At 42.2% G+C, this 25,377-nt stretch overlaps 1 protein-coding gene across 4 annotated transcripts in view; it reads left to right on the top strand.

The window, feature by feature from the left end:
* The window catches only part of LOC139557213 (TOX high mobility group box family member 2-like), a 135,653-nt gene that overhangs the window by 65,656 nt on the left and 44,620 nt on the right, over window positions 1–25,377 (top strand). For 2 of the 4 annotated variants that reach the window (XM_071371718.1, XM_071371720.1), the window contains one exon: window positions 14,689–14,748. The exons of the other annotated variants lie outside the window; for them this stretch is intronic. In XM_071371718.1, the coding sequence (XP_071227819.1) occupies window positions 14,689–14,748 (60 nt within the window). The remainder of the gene's footprint in view (window positions 1–14,688; window positions 14,749–25,377) is intronic. 4 annotated transcript variants of the gene reach the window in all.

The following is a 25,377-nucleotide window of genomic DNA, read 5'->3' as shown; positions in this document are numbered from 1 at the left end:
ATGCATTAACACTCCCTAGACTCTAGAGTTAGCACATTAGTGGTCCTCCAGCATGCCAACAAGCAAACCCAGAGGCACTTATATGCAGGGCAGGTACACACACCGTTTATTTATTTACCATAGAGAACAAGTAGCAGGTTAGCTAATATGCTCTTGTATGTTCTACTTATGTTGTCTATTATACATTTAATAGGATATCATGGTCATAAACACATGTAGGGATTTCTCAACGGATCTTTGTGACGTTTTATACGGCCGGGTCATTTTTGTAGTACATCTCACTGGAAGTTGCCCTGAGAGTATGTTTATATTGTTCTTGTGCTCCAATTATTTATATTCTAGAGGGTTCCCATTGATAGTAAATATGGAAATCATATTTAAAGCACACACACACTGCTCCGTACTCATCGAGACTCCAAACACTCTAGTAGTCAATGTAACCATCCCTTATGTTTCCCCCGTGGTTGTTCTCGGTTGTTTTCACACGGAACCATGCAGGGAGAAAAGAAGCCCGAGATGTAAATAGACTGATACGCTTCCCTTGCTGGTAATGATTTCTTGTTGCCAGAACAGTCAAAACTTCAGCTGCGCTTTTTTCCCCTCTCTTCTTTCTATTCCTTTTCTCTTTCATACGTTCATATATATGGTGCAGGTAGGCACGAGAGCAGTAGATCGCATTCAGATAACCAATTATATGCTAGAGAAAAACTGACGTCCCCCCCCCCACTGCCGTTATCTGATGTTGCGGCGAGCAGAGGCAAAGAGCTGGGGTAATGTGACATTCACTCTGCCCTTCATCTCCCCATCGCTGTTTGCCAGATTCAGTTAAAAGTGGGTTCTGCTGTACATCCTCTACCCTGCCAGAGAAACCTCACAGACACATACACACACGCGCGCGCACACACACACACACACGTGTACACACGCACACAAACGTGCACACACACGTGCACACATACATACACCCACAAACACACACACAAACAAAGAAATGGCAGACACCCACTCACACTCACACCATCCCCTTCCCCCTCCATGGCTGCACCTTACCATTACATTTGAATGTGTGTCTGTGGATGGGTGCTGTAGATATACCAATTGTTTGTTTTATGTGTCAGTGTGTGTGTGTGTGTGTGTGTGTGTGTGTGTGTGTGTGTGTGTGTGTGTGTGTGTGTGTGTGTGTGTGTGTGTGTGTGTGTGTGTGTGTGTGTGTGTGTGTGTGTGTGTGTCCATGTGTGCTTGCGTGTGGCGTTCAGTGTCTGTGTTCAGTGTTTATCTACCTCTCCACTTGTTACCCTATGCATGCTCATGTTTAGGTTTCTGATAGTTCACAGGTTAGCCCACACTACAGTATATGAGCTAACACAGTTGAACCTAAGGAAGTCCCCTTATCCCCTGTTCATGCTAAGACTAGAGTGGCAGGCTAGTTATATTTTGCTCATTAATTCTAAGTTTTCCCCCGACACAGGTTAATAGGTGGGCTGTCAGAGGCCATGGTGGCTGGATGGGTAAAGACAGATTGGGTGAAACACATTTTCCAGGGGACGCAGGGGGACGTTTTATAAGGGCTCTTTTACTCACATGTTCACTTTCTCTCATGTATACACACATCCTTGTTCACACTGTCAAAGCAACAGACACTCAAGCTCATGAATAAGCACACACAGATGCATGCACCCTCACACACATAAAAGACTTGCAAACATAGACCAAGAAGACTCACTGCATATAAACAGTATTTATTATACAGCTATTTTACATTTCATATCCCCTATTGTGGGCTGTTGAGGCCTTTTGTTATACTATGGCAGTAGTTTTGAATTAGATACTCTTTATGCTTCAATCTTGTCTAGTCCTTGTGTTTTGAACATATTTTTCTCTACTATTGTCTTAACTCCAAACTCTATCCACCAGTATTGTGAAATTATTATTTTTTATAATGGGAGTGAGTTGAAAAGCTTGGAGTTGAAAATGGTCACAGTGGCCAAATCAAATAGACCAAAAAGAAAAAAACATCTCCAAAAATTGATTCCATCTTTCTTTCAACTATTGACCTGTGAGCATTGCTTGAACGGGAGATTTTTATCCTATTGTACGCGCTCACAGTGAAAACAAGACCTTATTTAGCGCCACCCCACCCAACCCCATTCCATAGCGCCTTTCTCTTCAATCTCTCTTTCAATCTCTCTATTGTTCAACCTCGGCTGTGTTGTGGTGGTTCGACTGCAACAGCAAGTGGATGGATGACAACCGTCTCAGCTGGCTGCCATTTTCTTTTTACATATTTGCAGTGAAAACACGCCTCCATAGTTTGTCATCCTTCTTTTGCTCTTTAAATTATCAATATTTTAGAATGAAAACATTATTTTATGCGTTAGCACTACATTGATGTGTCAACCAAATAATGCTACCAACAGAATATATTCTCTTTGAGTCTCTGTATTTATTGTCATAGAGTTGAATATTGTTGTCTTCAAGTCAGTTTGTTGGAGCATTAGGCCAACCTTGCTTACTGGTAGTAGTTTGACCCTAAGGTTAACTAAAACAGTTTTTCATTGAAATTGTAGTGGGATTCAGGTATAATGCCACACAGTTTGACACTCGCCCTACTAACTCGTGTTGAGTGATAATTATAGACAGTCATACACTATATATAAAAAAGTATTTGGACACCCATTAAAATTTGTGGATTCGGCTATTTCAGCCACACCTGTTGCTGACAGGTGTATATAATCGAGCACACGGCCATGCTATCTCCATAGACAAACATTGGCAGGAGAATGGCCTTACTGAAGAGCTCAGTGACTTTCAACGTGGCACAGTCATAGGATGCCACCTTTTCAACAAGTCAGTTCGTCAAATTTCTGCCCTACTAGAGCTACCCCGGTCAACTGTAAGTGCTGTTATTGTGAAGTAGAAACGTCTAGGGGCAACAACGTCTCAGCCGCGAAGTGGAAGGCCACACAAGCTCACAGAACGGGACCGGCCAGTGCTGAAGCGTGTAGCACGTAAAAATCATCTGGCTTCAGTTGCAACGCTCACTACCGAGTTCCAAACTGCATCTGGAAGCAACGTCAGCAACTATTCGTTGGGAGCTTCATGAAATGGGTTTCCATGGCTGAGCAGCCGCACACACAAGCCTAAGATCACCATGCGCAATGCCAAGCGTCGGCTGGAGTGGTGTCAAACTCGCCGCCGTTGGACTCTGGAGCAGTGGAAACACGTTCTCTGGAGTGATGAATCACGCTTCACCATCTGGCAGTCCGACGGATGAATTTGGGTTTGGCGGATGCCAGAAGAGCGCTACCTGCCCGAATGTATAGTGCCATTTGTAAAGTTTGGTGAAGGAGAATAATGGTCTGGGGCTGTTCTTCATGGTTCGGGCTAGGCCCCTCAGCATAAAATGACATTCTAGACGATTATGTTCTTCCAACTTTGTGGCAACAGTTTGGGGAAGGCCCTTTCCTGTTTCAGAATGACAATGCCCCAATGACAAAGCTAGGTCCATACAGAAATGGTTTGTCGAGATCGGTGTGGAGGAACTTGACTAGCCTGCACAGAGCCCTGACCTCAACCCCATCGAACACCTTTGGGATGAATTGGAATGCCGACTGCGAGTCAGGCCTAATCTCCCAACATCAGTGCCCGACCTCACTAATGTTCTTGTAGCGGAATGGAAGCAAGTCCCAGCAGCAATGTTCCAACGTCTAGCGGAAAGCCTTCTCAGAAGAGTGGAGGCTGTTATAGGAGCAAAGGGGCGACCAACTCCATATTAATGCCCATGATTTAGGAATGACATGTTGGACGAGCAGGTGTCCACATACATTTGGTCATGTAATGTATCTGTAATATAGATCTGTGTACTAGGTATAGAAATAAATATTTGCACGTGCAAATGAATTGTGTGGTAGAGAGGAGAAAACAAAAGGTGGATTTGAGGCACTGTTGGTGGATTTGACCTAGCAGTGCTGGTCCAGCTCTGTCTGTGTAGTTAGGATCAAGCAGTCAGACACAGGAAGAGGCCCTGTTTCCCCTTATCTAACGACAACAGAGCGTGTGTCGCCATGGCCACGGGCTGCACTCTTTATGGGCTTACGGCTGTGTGGGTGTGTGTCTGTGCATGTGTGGGTGTGTGTCTGTGCATGTGTGTGTGTGTGTGTGTGCAATAAAACATTTTTATTTATTTATTTATTTCTCTTTCTTTTCTTTGTGACAGGTTGGGCCCTCTCAAAACTCAGTCACACATTGTTTCAGGAATTGTTTCAGGTTGAAGCTGGCGAGGACCTTTAGTTAATTGCACAGAAAAAGAAAGGGAGAAGAGGAAGATGGAGGAGTAGGGTGCTCAAACCGACATGCATATTGCATGAGTCCCTCCACCGCACCCCGTTCTTCACAGAATGGCTGAGCAGTGCTTGTTAATTCCGCTCGGTGAGATAATTATTTTTAGAGAGTTAGTGTACTGTACTGGCAAAAGCTTTTAAAGTCACAAGTATCATACACTCGCTCTTTATAGATTGTCTTATATAAATTGACAGAAAATAAATCACTGTCAAAATATTTTCCTTCTTCCATGGTAAACTGCGACACATTGTAGCCACCAATGTTAATGGTTCAGAGACCACCTCGCCTGTGATTGAGATTTCAGTAACACTTTACTTCATTCAACTTGTCGTCAGTTTTTCAGTCCTTTTTCTGATTGGTGCCTCAAATACAACCCAGTTGAGTGGTCTGATCGATCAGCCTATTTGTTTTCTTACTGCCATTCAGCAGTAGGCCTATACTGCAAGGTAAAATGTGAAGTCATGTAATGTAGGGCTATGCAAGGTGTTTGTGTTTCACGCTTGGCTAGCCCACCAAGAGGAATGGGTTCTTTAGTGTAATGGTGGGATAGCAGACCTGGGTTTGAATACTATTTGAAATCTTCAAATACTTTGAGTGTTTAGTTTAGCCTGATTGGAGTACCAAGTGTTAGCACTTTTGCAACTACTCTATTGGTTCCATTGCGCCAGGCGAGCTCAAACAAACCCAGATAAAGTATTTGTAAGGATTGTAAATAAAGTTTTAAGCCAGGTCTAAGTTGTGTTGATATTCAAGAGGAAATAATATAACAATGAACAATCGCGCAAGCCAAGATGAAAAGACAGCAACATTGTGTTCTACCATTACATCTCTGTAAATATTACATGTATAAGCTAGTTAACATTACTTCCACCTCGTGAGTTCATTATTTTTCAAGCTCCATGCTCATCGATGATGGCAAGGCCTGACCTAGTTCTGACTACCTCTCTCTCTCCCCTTCTCTCTCTTTCCCAATCTCTCTCGCTCTCTTTCCCAGTTCGCTCCATCTCTTTCTCCCCATCTCTCTCTCGCTCTCTCCCCGTTTCGCTCTCTCTCCCCATTTCTCTTTCTCCCCGTCTCTCAATACCTCCCCGTCTCTCCCTCCCCGTCTCTCTCTCTCCCCCTCTCTCTCTCCCCGTCTCTGTCTCTCTCACCGTCTCTCTCTGTCAGCCCGTTTCTCTCTCTCCACGTCTCTCTCCCCATCTCTATCTCTCTCCCGTCTCTCTCTCCCCGTTTCTCTCTCTCCCCGTCTCTCTCTTTCCCCATCTCGCTTTCCCCATTTCTCTCTCTCTCTCCTCGTCTCTCTCTCTGTCCCTGTCTCTTTCTCTCCCCGTCTCTCTCTCTCTCCCTGTCTCTCTCTCGCTCCCCGTCGCTCTCTCTTTCTCCCCGTCTCTCTCTCCATCTCCGTCTCTCTCTCTCCCCGTCTCTATCTCCCATCTCTCTCTCTCTCTCTCTCCCCATCTGTTTTTCTCTCTCTCCGGCTCCCTCGCTGTCTCTCTCTCCCTCCCTGTCTCTCTGTGCCTCCCTGTTGCTCTTTCTCCCCGTCTCCCTCTCCCCGTCTCTCTATCTCTCCCCGTCTCTCTCTTTCTCCCCGTCTCCCTCCCTCTCTCTCCCTCCCCATCTTTGTACCTGCCTGTCTCTCTTTCTCCCCGTCTCCCTCTCCCTGTTTGTTAACATTGCCAAAGCAAGTGAAGTAGATTATAAAGAAAAGTGAAATAAACAATAAAATTAACAGGAAACATTACACTCGCAAAAGTTCCAAAAGAATAAAGACATTTTAAATGTCATATTATGTGCAAATAGTTAAAGTTGAAGTTCATTATTTTTGAAGCTCCACGCTCATCGATGATGGTAAGGCCTGACCTAGTTCTGACTACCTCTCTTTCTCTTTCTCCCCATCTCTCTCTCGCTCTCTCCCCGTTTCGCTTTCTCTCCCCATTTCTCTTTCTCCCCGTCTCTCCCTCCCCATCTCTCTCTCTCCCCCTCTCTCTCTCTCCCCATCTCTGTCTCTCTCACCGTCTCCCATCTTTGTCCCTCCCTGTCTCTCTTTCTCCCCGTCTCCCTCTCCCCATTTGTTAACATTGCCAAAGCAAGTGAAGTAGATTATAAAGAAAAGTGAAATAAACAATAAAATTAACAGGAAACATTACACTCATTACAAATACATTTTAAATGTCATATTATGTGCAAATAGTTAAAGTACAAAAGGGAAAATAAATAAACATAAATATGGGTTGTATTTACAATGCTGTTCTCTCTCTCCCTATTTCTCTCTCACTCTATCTCTCATACACACTCTCCCTCACTCTCCCTGTCTCTCTCTCTCTCTTTTTCTCTCCACCACATGTCACACTGGGAAACATTGCAAGTGGCGGTCCCTGCTGAACAATTACCATGCAAAGCAATCCAAATTGAGATGTTTCCCAAAAACAACATGTGTGTAATTACTGCTTAATGAGCCCCTTGTCTAGGCCGAATGCACAATTAGACCGGAAATGGGGAAGCACTGCCGGGGCCCACTGGAGAGGGAGGGAGAGAGAGCGGGAGAGAGGGAGAGAGGGAGAGAGAGAGAGAGGTTTCTGCAGTGAATGTGGAGTAATGGCTGCGCTGATAGCATTCTGCCGAGGATAAATTGGCATTTTAAAAGGGAGAGAGGCAGCGCAAGGAGAGCTAGCAGAGCAGAGAAAAAGCCTTACATTGGAATATATGTGCAGCCATGTTGAACCACAAAATGGCTGACCTTTTGCTGTTGTATTGGGGCCTTTTGCTGGATGATTGGTAGTCGGTTGGATTCAATTTGAACGTCAGATATCGTCCCAAGTCAGTGTTGAAAAGACAAGACTGTGATTACACAGATAAAGACTTACATTTTGTATCCATTTTTCAAAAGGAGAGGGTAAAAGGATCTAAAAATTGGTGTATTTGTTGACTGTACTGCGAGACCTGACATGAGACCAGACTGAGTCTCTTCCAGCCTCACCTCTTTATGTAATTGCCGACTACAGTGGTTTTTGATAGATGAAATTAAACTCTTATGTTGATGTACTGGAGAGGCTTTCATGAAACAATTATATCACCCTGTACCACTCATTGATCAAGGTGTTGTTCACATAATGTATGTCGTGCGGTTTTGAAAGGAGATAGGCCTATGATTTCATCAAGATAAATGTCTGAACATATCTTACCTATTCAAAGTGAACAGAATATAGGTGCTTGGCATTTCAACTGTTCTCGTTTATCTTCTGTATACTACCTGACTGGCTCAATAATAATAATAAATGCAATTAACTTTTAACAAGGTGTTCCAGGTGACTACCTCATGAAGCTGGTTGAGAGAATGCCAAGAGTGTGCAAAGCTGTCATCAAGGGAAAGGGGAGGCTGCTTTGAAGAATCTAAAATATATTTTGATTTGTTTAACAGTTTTTTAGTTACTACATGATTCAATATGTTATTTCATAGTTTTGATGTCTTCAATATTATTCTACAATGTAGAAAATAGTAGAAAATAAATAAATAATAATAATAACTTGAATGAGTAGGTGTGTCCAAACTTTTGACCCCAAAAATAATTATGATTGTGTTTTGTGCCGTGCTAAAATATGTTGAATATATTCTTGGAGACAAGAAACTGAGGTGTCATTAAGACATCTTATTTGTGTCTGGGTGGTGAATCTATAGGGACGAATATTAATGTTTTCATTAGAATAAGCAAGTAGATCCTCACAAGGTTTCCTTGAAATGCATCATTAACCAACCATTGCTTCGGGCCACTGCTCTTACCCCAGTCATTACTAGCAATAATTTGGTGTAAATTGTGAATCCCTCTCTTTCTCTCCCTCTCTTTCATCCTTTCTCTGTATCTTTCTTTCTCCCCGGCCGTGTCTGAAATCCATGTTGCCTACTATTTACTAAAACTGCATATTGTGTACTAATCAAACGACGTACTATTTAGAACACACTGTTTGGTAAAAATGTATGCAGTAAGCTACAAATATCAACATGCGTCATCTAATGTGGAATTGCGTTGTTTCCCGCCATTCATTAATTTTGGTACAGCACATCCCCTAATCTGATTATGGTTATGAATAGACGATTCTCTTCCTCAATAGCATGCAGTGAATTCGTACTAGATGAAAACCGAAACAGTATGACATCCTGGCATTTAAAACATACTACATTTTAGAAATTTCACACACTATGAAACATTATATTTTCGCATCCCAAAAATGCCTACTATTTAGAACGCTGTCTCTTTCTCTCTCTCTCTCTTTCTATTGCTCTGTCTGTAACTCATCTTTCTATCTATCTACAGTTCCATTTTCTGTCAACGATCTACACAAAATACTCTGTAATGTCAAAGTGGATTTTTTTTAATTTAACGTTTGTAAAAAATTTAAAAAGACAAATAAAACATGAATATATCTTAGTTAGATAAGTATTCAACCTCCTGGGTCAATACATGTTAGAATCTCCATTGGTAGCGATTACAGCTGTGCGTCTTTATGGGTAAGTCTCTAAGAGCTTTCCACACCTGGATTGTGCAATCTTTGCCCATTATTTTTTTCTAAATTCTTCAAGCTCTGTCAAATTGGTTGTTGATCATTGCAAGACAACCATTTTCAGGTCTTGCCATAGATTTTCAAGCAGATTTAAGTCAAGACTATAACTCGGCCACTCAGGAACATTCACTGTCTTGGTAAGCAACTCCAGTGTAGATTTGGCCTTGTGTTTTAGGTTATTGTCCAGGCTGAAGGTGAATTAAGCACCCAGTGTTTGGTGGAAAGCAGACTGAACTAAATTTTCCTCTAGGATTTTGCCAGTACTTAGCTCCAGTCAGATTATTTTTTATCCTGAAAAACTCCCCAGGCCTTAACGATTATAAGCATATACATAACATGATGCAGCCACCACTATGGTGGAAAATATGAGAGTGGTACTCAATAATGTGTTATATTGGATTTACCCCGAACATATCACTTTGTATTCAGAACAAAAAGTGAATTGCTTTGCCACATTTCTTGTAGTATTACCTTAGTGCCTTGTTGCAAACAGGATGCATGTTTTCGAGATAAAACAATTCTGTACAGGCTACCTTCTTTTCACTCTGTCAATTAGGTTAGCATTGTGGAGTAACTACAATGTTCTTGATCCATCCTCAGTTTTCTCTTATCACAGCCATTAAACTCTGTAAATGTTTTAAAGTCATCATTGGCCACATGGTGAAATCCCTGAGCGGTTTCCTTCCTCTCCGGTAACTGAGTTAGGAAGGACACCTGTATTTTGTAGTGACTGGGTGTATTGAAACACCATCCAAAGTGCAATTATTAACTTCTCCATTTTAAAAATGATATTCAATGTCTGCTTTTTGTGTTTTTACCCATCTACCAATAGGTGCTCTTCTTTGTGAGGCATTGAAAAACCTCCCTGGTGTTTGAATCTGTGTTTGAAATTCACTGCTTAACTGAGGGACCTTACAGATACAGTGGGGCAAAAAAGTATTTAGTCAGCCACCAATTGTGCAAGTTCTCCCACTTAAAAAGATGAGAGAGGCCTGTAATTTTCATCATGGGTACACTTCAACTATGACAGACAAAATGAGATTTTTTTTCTCCAGAAAATCACATTGTAGGATTTTTAATGAATTTATTTGCAAATTATGGTGGAAAATAAGTATTTGGTCACCTACAAACAAGCAAGATTTCTGGCTCTCACAGACCTGTAACTTCTTCTTTAAGAGGCTCCTCTGTCCTCCACTCGTTACCTGTATTAATGGCACCTGTTTGAACTTGTTATCAGTATAAAAGACACCTGTCCACAACCTCAAACAGTCACACTCCAAACTCCACTATGGCCAAGACCAAAGAGCTGTCAAAGGACACCAGAAACAAAATTGTAGACCTGCACCAGGCTGGGAAGACTGAATCTGCAATAGGTAAGCAGCTTGGTTTGAAGAAATCAACTGTGGGAGCAATTATTAGGAAATGGAAGACATACAAGACCACTGATAATCTCCCTCGATCTGGGGCTCCACGCAAGATCTCACCCCGTGGGGTCAAAATGATCACAAGAACGGTGAGCAAAAATCCCAGAACCACACGGGGGGACCTAGTGAATGACCTGCAGAGAGCTGGGACCAAAGTAACAAAGCCTACCATCAGTAACACACTACGCCGCCAGGGACTCAAATCCTGCAGTGCCAGACGTGTCCCCATGCTTAAGCCAGTACATGTCCAGGCCCGTCTAAAGTTTGCTAGAGAGCATTTGGATGATCCAGAAGAAGATTGGGAGAATGTCATATGGTCAGATGAAACCAAAATATAACTTTTTGGTAAAAACTCAACTCGTCGTGTTTGGAGGACAAAGAATTCTGAGTTGCATCCAAAGAACACCATACCTACTGTGAAGCATGGGGGTGGAAACATCATGCTTCGGGGCTGTTTTTCTGCAAAGGGACCAGGACGACTGATCCGTGTAAAGGAAAGAATGAATGGGGCCATGTATCGTGAGATTTTGAGTGAAAACCTCCTTCCATCAGCAAGGGCATTGAAGATGAAACGTGGCTGGGTCTTTCAGCATGACAATGATCCCAAACACACCGCCCGGGCAACGAAGGAATGGCTTCATAAGAAGCATTTCAAGGTCCTGGAGTGGCCTAGCCAGTCTCCAGATCTCAACCCCATAGAAAATCTTTGGAGGGAGTTGAAAGTCCGTGTTGCCCAGCAACAGCCCCAAGACATCACTGCTCTAGAGGAGATCTGCATGGAGGAATGGGCCAAAATACCAGCAACAGTGTGTGAAAACCTTGTGAAGACTTACAGAAAACGTTTGACCTCTGTCATTGCCAACAAAGGGTATATAACAAAGTATTGAGATAAACTTTTGTTATTGACCAAATACTTATTTTCCACCATAATTTGCAAATAAATTCATAAAAAATCCTACAATGTGATTTTCGGGCTTTTTTTCTCTCATTTTGTCTGTCATAGTTGAAGTGTACCTATGATGAAAATTCCAGGCCTCTCTCATCTTTTTAAGTGGGAGAACTTGCACAATTGGTGGCTGACTAAATACTTTTTTGCCCCACTGTAATTGTATGTGTGGTCTATAGAGATGAGGTATTCATTAAAAAATCATGTTAAACACTATTATTGCACACAGAGTGAGTCCATGCAACTTATTGTGTCTTGTTACACACATTTTTACTCCTGAACATATTTAGGCTTGCCATAACAAATGGGGTTGAATGCTTATTGAATGAAGACATTTCATATTTTCCTTTTTTATTAATTCCACTTTGACGTTATGGGCTATTGTGTGTAGGCCAGTGAAAAAAATCTAAATGTAAACCATTGAAATTCAGGCTGTAACACAACAAAATGTGGAAAAAGTCAAGGGGTGTGAATACTTTCTGAAGGCGCTGTATCTATCATATCTCTCTCTCTTTATTTACCACTCTCCCCTCTTATGAAATTGTTTTTAATGTCTTCCATTGTGGATGTTTTCGTTCACCCTCAGGAATTGTATCCATTAGTGCTCTCAGGACATACTTTCTTAGCTAATTGTAGTGGCCCATTTGTGTTCCCTGATATTTTTCTTCTGTTTATCTAGGTAGTAAACCTTCAGTCCATGTCTTCTGGCTCGGAAAATACCACACACTGAATCGCCATGTATCTCCACATCTCTGGAATTTGAAATGGAATGCTGTCTAGTTTGATCATGTTTTCATTGCTGTCTGTCTGTTCCCTTTTACACAGAGCTATGCGATATGGCACGCGCTATGCAAAGAATGACTTTTGTCAATAAACAAGAAACATTGGCTCTTCTTCATGACTTTCAATATACTTCCACAGCAGTTTGAGAGTTGGCGTTGATATGTGTCTATGAACTGTCTGTATTAGCCGATGGGTGGTGAGGTCACTGTCAAGGTTTATCAAACCGCTTCACTACAGAGCTGAGTGCTATGGAGAGTCCAAGGTTTATCAAACCGCTTCACTACAGAGCTCAGTGCTATGGAGAGTCCAAGGTTTATCAAACCGCTTCTCTGCAGAGCTGAGTGCTATGGAGAGTCCAAGGTTTATCAAACCGCTTCACTACAGAGCTCAGTGCTATGGAGAGTCCAAGATTTATCAAACCGCTTCTCTACAGAGCTGAGTGCTATGGAGAGTCCAAGGTTTATCAAACCGCTTCACTACAGAGCTGAGTGCTATGGAGAGTCCAAGGTTTATCAAACCGCTTCACTACAGAGCTGAGTGCTATGGAGAGTCCAAGGTTGCACAGGGAATATATTTATAACACTTTTTTCACCATCACAATTGCAACCATCTTATTCTTTTGTAGTGTTCTCAGTTTGGGCTTTGTGAACTTTCCCAATTCTTAAAAGATGAGTCTTTAGATGACTATCGTCACTGGTGTAAAGTACTTAAGTAAAAATACTTTAAAGTACTACTTCAGTAGTTTTTTGGGGTATCTGTACTTTACTTTACTATTTATATTTTTGACTACTTTTACTTTTACTTCATTACATTCCTTATGAAAATATTGTACTTTTTACTCCATACATTTTCCTTGACACCCAAAGTACTCATTACATTTTGAATGCTTAGAATGCTTAAATTGTCCAATTCACGCACTTATCACAGAACATCCCTGGTCATCGCTACTGCCTCTGATTTGACGGACTCACTAAACACAAATGATATCTGAATGTTGGAGTGTGCCACTGACTGTCCTAAACAAATATTTTTTTTAAATGGTGCCATCTACTTTGCTTGATTTAAGGAATTAAAAATTATTTATAATTTTACTTTTGATACTTAAGTATATTTTAGCAATTACATTTATTTTTTATACTTAAGTATATTTTAAACCAAATACTTTTAGACTTTTACTGAAGTAGAATTTTACTGGGTGCCTTTTACTTTTACTTTAGTCATTTTCTATGAAGTTATCTTTACTTTAACTCAAGTATGACTATTGGGTACTTTTTCCACCACTGACTATTGTGATTGCGCACACTACCATCAATCTTTCCTCAGACAGGCAGGACGATTCCAACTTAATAGTAGTACTGATCTAGGATCAGGTCCTCCCTGTCAATGTAATCTTATTAATTGTGAACAAAAATGCTAAACTGATCCCAAATCAGCACTCCTACTCTGAGACGCTTGATCTATCTGGCCCAGAGCCCTTAAACGGGCCTGTGTCTGAGTATCTTAGCTTAAGTGACCAGTCAGTTAAGCTAACCATAGCAGCATACTGTAGTTAAAACAACATAGCTTCAACAACATAGCGCTATAGTACGTCCAGTTTTAGGCATTTAGGGCCATATCATAACATTCTGCCATGCAATCTGATTGGCCAAGAGGCGTGCGAAGCCTTGGCTTCGTCTCATACCTACTGTATGACCACAGCACAGCAGTTCTAAAACCACAATAAATCACGCCCACTTGTGTATTAATCCTTTATTAAAACATACTTAGCAGTGTTTTGGCACCTGCAGCAAGTGTTCTCTCCATGACTAGAACACTCCTTATTACCTACCTGTGAGAGACATGAATCACCTAACTTCAACAGCACTCAGACACGCACGCACACAGAGACATTGTACACACACACACACACACACACACACACACACACACACACACACACACACACACACACACACACACACACACACACACACACACACACACACACACACACACACACACACACACACACACAGAGAGAAACAGTACACACATGCACACAAACACACGGTATGAACATTCCCACAGGGGAAGCCCAACGCTTGTCACTCGGCTCAACTAATTACCGCCCCACTGACGAACAGTAATTACCGAAGCCACCGCAACGAGGTTTAGTGAATGTGACAAAGTCATTAGACTCACGCTCCTTGCCTCCCGTAGAGCCATCACTACTTCTCTCGCTCGCTCTTGCTTATTTATTTATAAAATACATTTTTTACCCCCTTTTTTATTCCCAATTTCAATCTTGTCTCATCGCTGCAACTCCCCAACGGGCTTGGGAGGCAAAGGTCGAGTCAGGCGTACTCGGAAACATGACCCACCTAAACCGCGCTTCTTAACACTTGCACGCTTAACCCACAGCAATGTGTTGGAGGAAACAACGTTCAACTGACGACCGAATGCTGGGCCAATTGTGCGCCACCCTATGGGACTCCCGATCACGGCCGGTTGTGACACAGAATGGGATGGAACCTGGGTCTGTAGTGACGCCTCTAGCACTGCGATGCAGTACCTTAGACCGCTGCACCACTCTGGACGGCCGCTATCTTGCTTATTATTCACAAAATGTTTTGTTTTCTTTTCTTTTTCTGTTCACAGTTTGATGGTGACAACATGTACATGAATGACAATAACCAGGAGTTTCGGTCACCAAGCCAGGTGAGTAGTCCGGTTCAAGGTTCACCAATTAATCCTAAAGGTTATACCTCCATTATGGTCAAGAGACATTCTCTTTGTGGTGACTAGGTGACTTATCAACATAAGCATTCAAATATCTATTAGCGAAGTATGGAAAGCACAAACAAAGGAATGATACGGATTCAGTGCAACTACCCCGCTGGGGGTCATCCACATTGTAGTTTTCTCTTCTAGAAACATTCAATACATTTGTTAAACACCAATAATGCCTCCGAAAAGTTGCCCTAACTGCTTATTTATTGTGTAGTTCTTATGTAGTTCCCAAAACCTATAGCTGTGTGACCTACTCCAGGTAAGGTAAGGTGTAGATTTGTTGTTACCGAAATGGGTTTCACTTACTTGTCTCAAACCCATTCGCTCCTTGGAGGGCAGAGTTCATACACAAACTTCCTCCAGCAGACTTGGTGTTGTGAGGTTTTACAGTATTTGAAGGTGTTGTTAGATTTCTGTCTAACTAGCCTGTTGGGAGCTCAGGGCCCGTATTCACAAAGTGTCACAGATCCTAGATCAGGACCGCTACTCTGACATGATTTGTGAATACGGGCCCAGGAGTGTAAGATAGGATCGGACCGACACTCACTCCAGTGGTTTGGACGCAGGTTGACATTTATTGTCATGAATCTTGGAGGCAGCTCTGCAGAGTGGTCACAAGCCAGCACAAGTCACAAAGTCATACAATTTTAAAGCTAACCCTAACCTTAATCCTAACCTTAAACACACTGCTGACCCTAATGCCTAACTCTAACCTTACATTTTTGTGTTCATGGATTTTTACAATATAGACAATTTTGACTTTGCAGCTGGCCCATCTAGCGGAAATCGCTCAGTTCTGCTTCCAGGGCAAGATTCATGACAATAAACGTCAACCTGCGGTTTGGACGGGAGGGAGGGGAGCAGAGTGCTCACAGCCAACGCCTTGGTTGACATATGGCAGTGTTTAGATCTCCACGCTTTGTTGATACTGCGGCAAAGCCTTGGTGTTTAAACAAAACATAACAAAGTTCCAACTACTCATCAATTAGCACTTGCCTACACAGAGAGAGAGCAAGAGAGAGAGAGAGAGAGAGCGAAGGAGGGTGGGAGGTGGGGAGAATGGAAGAGGGAGGGAGAGATAGAAAGAGCGAGGTGGAGGGAGAGAAGGAGAGCATGAGGCAAAGACCCTCTCCACCTTTCCTAGTAAGTTTGTATTTTCTTGTAAGTCTTGATTGACTGCGTATAATGAGGGGTTGAAGGATAGATTTAGCAGCTTATTGGTTGCTCAGTGCAGAAGCACAAGGTCTACCGTGTTGACTACATGCTTTTTCCTGACGACATCACTGGACACACATTGGTTGCTTGTAAATTGGGCAAACTATTCGGCACTATTGTCGGTCAGACTGGTCATATGTCAATCAGCACCTACTGTACTTTAAAGTGTTACAGAGAGCGTTTTAACTACTTTGCAGATATGAAACAAAAAGACAATCATAATATTAGTACATATCAAATTCCCAGTTTATGCTACAAAACCAATTTTATAAGAGGTTTTAAAAATAAGTTATAGTTGACAAAAAATTCCATGGCGTAGAGTAAGGCATTGTTCGTATAATAGATGGATACAGTTCAATGCATGATTAATACAATTCAACAAAACATTTCTTGGTAGTCCAGCAAATATTGCTATCAGGTTGTAAATCACAGCTGGCCTGGTACATTGTTTGCTTCCTCCAACCATCCGGGATGCACTGTTTCAGGTTCAATGACTCAATATTTTGGACAAAAAACGGACTAATGTAACTACGGACCAATTCTAACTCTGTCGTTTTTCTGTGGCTTTGGCTAGAGATGTGCAATTGATGGTAGGGAGATTGTGATGTGCAAAACTCCCTGATCTTCTAAAAAAGATAGGTTTGTCTAGTTGTGTCCAGTCCAAGTGGTGCTTGTACAGGCAGACCATCTATGGGAGGAAGGACGTCAGCGTTGCGCAGCAGCTGAAACCTGGTCCTGACTGAGTCCGAACGCTCCTTGGCGACAATGTCAATGGCGTGCGGACTGGGAGCGGAGTCAGGTGCAGGAGAGCAGAGAGTTGTGAACAGGCGCACACTTTATTAATGTAGGAGAAACCAACAGACGGACGCCACTGCGTCAAAACCTCCAGCCAGTGCAAAAGTCCAAACGCGCAAACAGTCACAATAATATTGTATAAACACAATAACATACCTCGTGAAAGAAAACACGGAAATAAACGCATATCAGTAAAGCGCGTCAACATAGACACGTAACACAAAACAATCTCACACAAAGACATGAGGGGGAACAGAGGAATAAATACATGTAGTGTGATTGGGGAATGAAAACCAGGTGTGCAGGGAACAAGAAAAAACAAATGGATAAATGAAAAATGGAGCGGCGATGGCTAGAAAGCCGGTGACGTCGACCGCCGAACGCCGCCCGAACAAGGAGAGGGGCCGACTTCGGTGGAAGTCGTGACAGACAACAACACCAGGCTCCAGAGCATTGAAGCTGTAAAACAGGAAAATAGACAAAAAAATGTGGAAGACATTACAACCTTGTATAACTTCTTATGGCTGCAATCCCGTTAACGGGATGATATGACAACCGCCAGTGAAAGTGCAGGGCGCCAAATTCAAACAACAGAAATCTCATAATTAAAATTCCTCAAACATACATTTATCTTATACCATTTTAAAGGTAATCTTGTTGTTCATCCCACCAAAGTGTCCGATTTCAAATAGGCTTTACAGCGAAAGCAACATAAACGATTATGTTACGTCACCGCAAAATCACAGAAAAACACAGCTATTTTTCCAGCCAAAGACAGGAGTCACAAAAAGTAGAAATAAAGATAGAATTAATCACTAACCTTTGATGATCTTCATCAGATGACACTCATAGGACTTCATGTTACACAATACATATATGTTTTGTTCGATTAAGTTCATATTTATATCCAAAAACCTCAGTATACTTTGGCGCAGTGTTCAGAAATGCCTCCAAAATATCCGGAGAAATTGCAGAGCCACGTCAAATAACATAAATACTCATCATCAACTTTGATGAAAGATACATGTTTTACATAGAATTAAAGATACACTTGTTCTTAATGCAACCGCTGTGTCAGATTTAAAAAATCTTTACGGCAAAAGCACAATATTCAATAATCTGAGAACAGCGTTCAGCCACAAAAGGAAGCCATACAGTTACCCGCCAAACAAAACTCATAAAAAGCATTATAAATCTTCACTTACCTTTGCTGATCTTTGTCGGAATGCACTCTCAGGACTCCCGCTTCCACAAGAAATGTTTTTTTTGTTCGGTAATGTCCATAATTTATGTCCAAGTAGCTACTTTTGTTAGCGCGTTTAGTACACAAATCCAAACGCTCGTGCAGGTCCAGCCGAACGTCGGACGAAAACTTCAAAAAGTTATATTACAGGTCGAAGAAACTTGTCAAACTAAGTATAGAATCAATCTTTAGGATGTTGTTATCATAAATATTCAATAACGTTCCAACCGGAGAATTGTGTCTATAGAAGTAATGGAACGCAAGTCGATATCATGTGGAATGCGCGTGACCAGGACCTGGCTCTCTGCCAGACCACTGACTAATTCCCCTCTCATTCAGCCCCACATCACAGTAGAGGCTTCATTCAAGGTTCTACAGACTGTTGACATCTAGTGGAAGCCGTAGGAAGTGCAAACAGATCCATATCCTACTGTGTTTTCAATAGGCGATGAGTTGAAATTCGACCAACGTCAGATTTCTCACTTCCTGGTTGGATTTCTTCTCAGGTTTTTGCCTGCCATATGAGTTCTGTTATACTCACAGACATAATTCAAACAGTTTTAAAAACTTCAGAGTGTTTTCTATCCAATACTAAAATAATATGCATATATTAGCAACTATGACTGAGGAGCAGGCCGTTTACTATGGGCACCTCAGTGCACCTTTCATCCAAGCTACTCAATACTGCCCCTCCAGCCATAAGAAGATAACATCAATTCACCTCCCAAGTATAGATAATAAGAATAACCTCATACAATGCAATGAAAATGATATTCACCTGAAGTGCTGGTACTACTTGATCTGTGGTTGCGGCCTGAAGTACGCAGTCGTGTTTTGTTGCCAGCCATAACTTTCCACCAGCACCGTACCATTCTGCAGTCCAACCTGTTGTGGGATGTTGACCCCCGGTCACAGTGCTGTCCTTGACCACTCCAGCAATTTCTCCACAGATTCCTGAAGGAAGACAGCCTGACTACATGTACCTCTGAAAAATACACAAATAATGTGAGATCAATAAAAGTAGTGCCAATCATGTTGGAGGTAAATGAAATAATGAAAACGTGTTGTTTATGCTTTACATTCCAAGTGTTGTCATCGATTCCTTGTGGAGACGAGACACTGCTGCATTTGTCATATGAGATGGCAGCAGCTTTCCACCAAAGTGTTTGTGTCCTGGGTGGCGTCCTGGTAATACTATTGTATTATCCTCTGCATAGTTGTTGATGAAGTTCACAACTCGCTGCAGGTCCTCATGCTTCAGGTGTAACCTGTGCTTGGGCCAGCTCTCTTTCTGATGGGAGGCATTAGACCATTCTCCTTGTATGACTGGTGGAGGAGAGTCAGGCGTGTTCTACTGATGCTGAAAGACAAATTCCAGATACAAATATTTTAACGTTATTATACAAAAGATGGCCGTTATCACCTCCAGACACACCTGGCTAACTAGAAGGGGTCATGTAATCATCTGTGGAGTCTTTTGTTTAGACATGTAGATAGCTAGCTAGCTAAACAATGAGCCATTATTCCAACCCATCGCAGGAGGTTGGTGGCACCTTAATTGGGGAGGATGGGCTGGTGATAATGGCTCCTATGTAGTTATGTGGCAATATGAGCCAGGACCCTTTTAGTCATCACCTTGTTTTTTGTTTGTTTATTGCATCTCCATTTTTTGGTGATTTTGGGAGTTTATGTTGTTGTCATATCATGGCCTTTATTTTCCTGACCTTTTTAGGTGGAATCATTGGCAAATTCAAGCACATATAGTATACCTAATGGCCCATTTTAAAAGGATGGGGAATGATCCAATACGGTTGTTCTGCCGTTAATGTGGGTTACTTAGACTTGCGATGGGCCCGTCAATGTTGTGTCCTATGTCTGTGTACAACGTGTGGAGTCTAGTACAGAGTCGCCTTTGTGAGTGTGTCCAAGGCTTTTTGTGTCTTAAGTATTACCCTTCAACACAGAGACAGGAGATTACATTACACACGCTACTGTATCTCAGGCCCCTTCAAGAGAAAGCCACTAAACAAAAACGGCTTTCATTGACTCTAAGCTAGGAAACAGGTCTAGTCACTCAGTGGCTTTTTCCAAAGGTATTAATTTCTTTGTTGTTACTGTACATGTAAGGGACTTTGTCATTTTTTGTTTGTTTACCAGTTGACATTCTTGTGGGTGACCTATTTAGTGGATCAACATGACATGGTTGTTGATCAGTGTTACATGTGTTTTCCTACTGCGTAGTGTACCAGTATAACTAATAATATCACTAATTCACCCTATTGACTCGCGTCCGTGTGTCGCATTTAATTAGAATCCAGGATTTTTAATGGCTCGTTCAATAATCCTGATTGATATGTTCCAAGAAAAAGCATCACATCTGTCATTTGATCCTTCCAATCTATCATTGGATGCACATTATTCACACACACTTCAAGTGCAATGATGTTAATTGCTACACATACTGTACATGTAAAATAAATGTAGTACATATTGTGGATTTACATCAACAATCATGGTCGCCATATTACTTGTTGCATCATGGGTAGTGTAGTGTTATGTCCTCATATAAGTCTTTCTCTATCCCAGTGTAACCCCCCCTGGGTGCATATTTTAGTTTTGGCCGTAGCACTACACATCTGATTCAAATATCCAACTCATCGTCAAGCTTTGATAATTTGAATCAGCTGTGTAATGCTAGGGCAAAAATGAAAACGTGCACCCAGGGAGGGCCCCAGGACCAAGTTTGGGAAACCCTGCTCTAGCCTACGTCTGCCCAGTGCATTGAGAATTCAGTGGTGCTCCAAATGATCAGGCTGATTGGATATCAGGCCAGTGTGACGGACAGGAAATGCTTTGATTGGGACTGGTCTGGAATGAGCGGTGAGTGTGATCCGTTTGGGTGATTACAGACTGGGGCCGGTGTGTGTTTACGTTGCTGTCGCCCTCCTCTCTGTTTTTACAGTCCCTGTCCCACTGGGGTTTCATTTACAATAGAGTTTTAACAGACTGGATTTATAACTTCCTCTCTATGTTATAATCAGTCAGTGTAAGGAGAGCAGACCTGAGTTAAAAAACTATTTGAAATATTTAGCGTTTGCTACCTGGAGTGTCAGGAGGCTAAATAAAGCACCTTTGAAACTTTTCGATTGGTTCCTTTGCGACAGGCGTGCTGAATCAAGCACAGATCCAGTATTCAAAATACACTGAGTATACAGAACATTAGCCCTCACAACAGCCTCAATTCGTCATGGCATGGACTCTACAAGGTGTCGAAAGCGTTCCACAGGGATGCTGGCCCATGTTGACTCCAATGCTTCCCACAGTTGTGTCAAGTTGTCTGGATGCCCTTTGGGTGGTGGACCGTTCTTGATACACACAGGAAACTGTTAAGAGCGAAAAACCCAGCAGCGTTGCAGTTCTTGACACAAACTGGTGTGCCTGGCACCTACTACCATACCCCGTTCAAAGGCACTTAAATGTTTTGTCTTGTCCATTCACCCTCTGTGGCACACATACACAATCCATGTCTCAATTGTCTCAAGTCTTAAAAATCATTCTTAAACCTGTCTCCCCACCTTCATCTACACTAATTGAAGTGGATTTAACATTGACATCAATAAGGGATCTCAAAAAGGGATCATAGCTTTTACCTGGATTCACCTGGTCAGTATATGTCATGGACAGAGCAGGTGTTCTTAATGTTTTGTATACTCAGTGTAATTTCAAATAGAATTGGAACCCAGATCTGGTGTGTAGAGGGAGAGAAAGAGACTTATAGAGAAATACTTTTCTCTCTGTTACCTCGTTTTTCACTTTTGTACCGACCTTGCCTTGCTGTAGAAAGATACCCAGGGTCTTTTAAGAACCAGCTAGTTTTAGCTTGTTTGTGTTTGTGCCTGTGTTTCTTTTGTTGTTGAGAATGCAAGACAACGTGGGGCTCTTATATAGTCACGACCACAGGGGAGCTGTTGCTGATGGTCTAGATTAGAATAGAAACTTGGATAAAGTGTCTCTCTCTCTCTCTCTCTCTCTCTCTCTCTCTCTCTCTCTTGCTCTCTCTCTCATTCTCTCTCTCCATCTCTCCCCTATCTCTCTCTCTCTCCAATCTCTCTCTCTCTTTCACCCCTCTCACCGACACACTTAATACACTCCACGTAGACACAATATCCCTCCCCTCTCACCACACAGCAGCTTCGTCCAGTCAAGTGCGCTGCCAATAGAGTCCGTGCAGATGTTGTTTGGCCTCTCTGGCCCTGCGCTGTGAGTCAGTCAGTGGAGATGTGTGTCGGAACAGCGCAGGGACATCTTGGAACACGGTGGTAGCACATACACCACATGTGGGTGATGGTGAGGTGAGAGCAAAGTTACTTAATGGTGACTCATGGTGTACCATTTATACTCTGAGCACAACAGACAGACGCACGCACACGCACCCACGCGCACACACACACACACACACACACACACACACACACACACACACACACACACACACACACACACACACACACACACACACACACACACACACACACACACACACACTCCCCTTCCCTCTTCAGTGGATGTGCATATACAGGTCTCTTCTCATCATCTTTCCATTTTGGTAATGCGAAAAGTTGCATGAGCAGATGACTAATCATGTGGAAAGGGTGACGCACATCTCTTTCCTGAGCCCAACTAGAACACTTTGTGCGATGCATAGAACAACGGAGAGAGTGGAGATGAAAACCTTATCGTCTAGCTCTATCTGTTGTGTACTGTTGTTCTAAAGCAGTTACACATAAAAATATGCTCCTTCAACATTGAGACAACATTGAGACAACATTGAGGGAATAGGATGCCCACACCCACGCTGAGAGGATTTGTTAGGGTCGTCTTATGTAGGTCAGCCTATGTCAGCCAATAAATCCAATTATCATCAGCTTCTAAAGGAGTAGAAATGAAAGAAGATATGGGCCTAGGGTCGCCACGATCTCTGTGAGTGCGTTCCAGTTTTAGCTGAGATTTCCCTTTATGTTTCAGGTTCTACTAGACTAGACAACAGGACCGATACAAGACTATCCCAATATCTTTAGTATAGCAGACTTGGGTTCAAAAATACTATTTCAAATAATTGAAAATGCTTTTAAGCTGGGCTTGATTGAGCTTGCCTGGCGCAATGGAACCAATAGCATAGTTGCAAATTATCTGGTACTCCAGACAGATGCGCATTTGAAATATTTCAAATAGTATTTGAACCCAGGTCTGGAGTAAAGTGCATGAGAATTATCTAGTGAAGGCCCTCCTTTGACTGTGACTCGCTTGGTCCTCCTAATCTAAATGTACATCGTGCTAAAATCTTAAAACCACCTTATCAGCAGGGAAAGTAAACTGAATGATTCATGCACTCTTTTAAGAGAACTTGAAACCTTGGATCTATTTTGAGCTCCACTCTATATGCAGTATTGCTGTTGCGGAGGGATTTAGAGAGGACTAAATAGTTTTCTCTCTCTCTCTCTCTCTTCCTCTCTCTCTCGCTCCCGCGCTCTCTCTTTCTCGCGCTCTCTCTCTCGGGCTCTCTCTCGCTCTCTCTCTCTCCCTCTCTCCCCCAGTGATCTTTCTCATCATATGGAGACCAAGGTCATGCCTGAAATACAATAGACGTGTAGACATCTGGTATAATACTGTGGAAAGTTAAATCTATATGAATGGCCCTGCCGCAGTAGATTCTCTCTGATGCACTCCTCGCGGTTCAGTGAAAGTAAATCACAATGTTCTCTTATTACCCTGACTGGAATGAGGGCATAGAGAAAGAACATGAGGGATCACCCCCCCCCCCCCCCCCCCCACCCCTGTTTGCCACGGCTTAAAGAGAATGACATCACGGAAATATAAAATAAATGAGGATTATGGGTAGGCTATTGTGCCATATGTGATTACCGGGGCTTCCACATTCCCCTAGTGGGAAGAGTGACTACAGGCTGACATCTTTTATTTGTTCTTGTGATTTTAACCATAATGAATGGATGAAATACGGAAATGTGGTGCACCACAAATATCCCTATTTTTGGCCACTGACAAAGATCATGCTTTCTGGATGTTTCAAACAGTCTGTCAGAGCTTTATTTCTTCATACATACACTTATTACTCTGATTGAGAAAAAATACACTTTTCAACCCATATGATCTAGTACATAATAAAAGTATAATAACCCATATACAAAAATAAATTTAAAAATGTGAATGAATAAGCCTTTTCACACATTATAATATGTCCATATCTGTTTTAGAAACATCTACCCAAGATCATTCACATTCTTTATTACTTTACCAAACGTATCATGACATTAGTGATAGTCAAAATCTGTTATTTTTGTGAACGTCTAAATCAACATTTGGGCCATTTAAACAGCGTGTGTTCCTGCTATAGACAAGGGGAGACGGGCGATGTAAACCATATGCAATGGCTCTGCCTCCGACGTAAAACAAATGTTTTAACTTCCACACAAAATTACTTTGTTACTTATTTTAGGTGTAAGGAAGTATGTCGCATTCTTTATTGTATTTAGATCCACCTGCTCGAGACAAATTCAACGATTGCGTTGCCACGTCTGTGCGGTGAAGCAGTCGAGCTGGATAGATGTTTTTATAAGGACCGCGTCTTTGACGTAACGTTGCAGTGAACTTCATTTCACCACTCTGAAAACACATCCATCACATACTATGTTGAATGTCCTTTGAAGAAGCAATAATATAAATGAATCTAATGATGCAGCCGACCACCGGAGAAAGGCAAATACACGAGTATTCTACAGAGGACGTTGACGTTATCCTAGGATGACTTCTGAAATGGTGTGAAATCAAGAAAATAAGTGATGTAAACATATACAAAAAGATTGGGGGTAATTCTAGTGCCAGATTTAATGGCGTGTTTCTTTTTCCACTCTGGTCAAAAGTCTTCCTCATATCATTTATTTTTATGTGGTTTTGGTGGAGATCGAGCTCAGCTCAAATAGGCCACACACAGCTGTAATGGAGTGTGGAGAGGGATCTTTTACCCAACTAAATTAGATCTATTTTGGTGTGACATTTGAGGGAATTGCCAGTGAGGGGAGCAGGATGGAAGATACCGTACTCCCCCTCCCCAAGGCTTCTGAAGGACATCACCTGTGACCCTGACACGGGATTGGACAGTGCAAACCGCCCCCTTTTCAGGCTACTTATCCCAGTTCTACCTGACTGTCAGTCAGCCGGCTCTGAAATCCATCTTATGCTCTTTTTCAATCGAGGGCCATTTATTGCCATTGCCATCTATTGTAGAG

This window comes from Salvelinus alpinus, chromosome 28, assembly GCF_045679555.1.
Source record: "Salvelinus alpinus chromosome 28, SLU_Salpinus.1, whole genome shotgun sequence".
Lineage (NCBI taxonomy): Eukaryota > Metazoa > Chordata > Actinopteri > Salmoniformes > Salmonidae > Salvelinus > Salvelinus alpinus.
The sequence above is the reverse complement of the archived record's forward strand: the minus strand, read 5'-3'. Positions and strand labels throughout refer to the sequence as shown.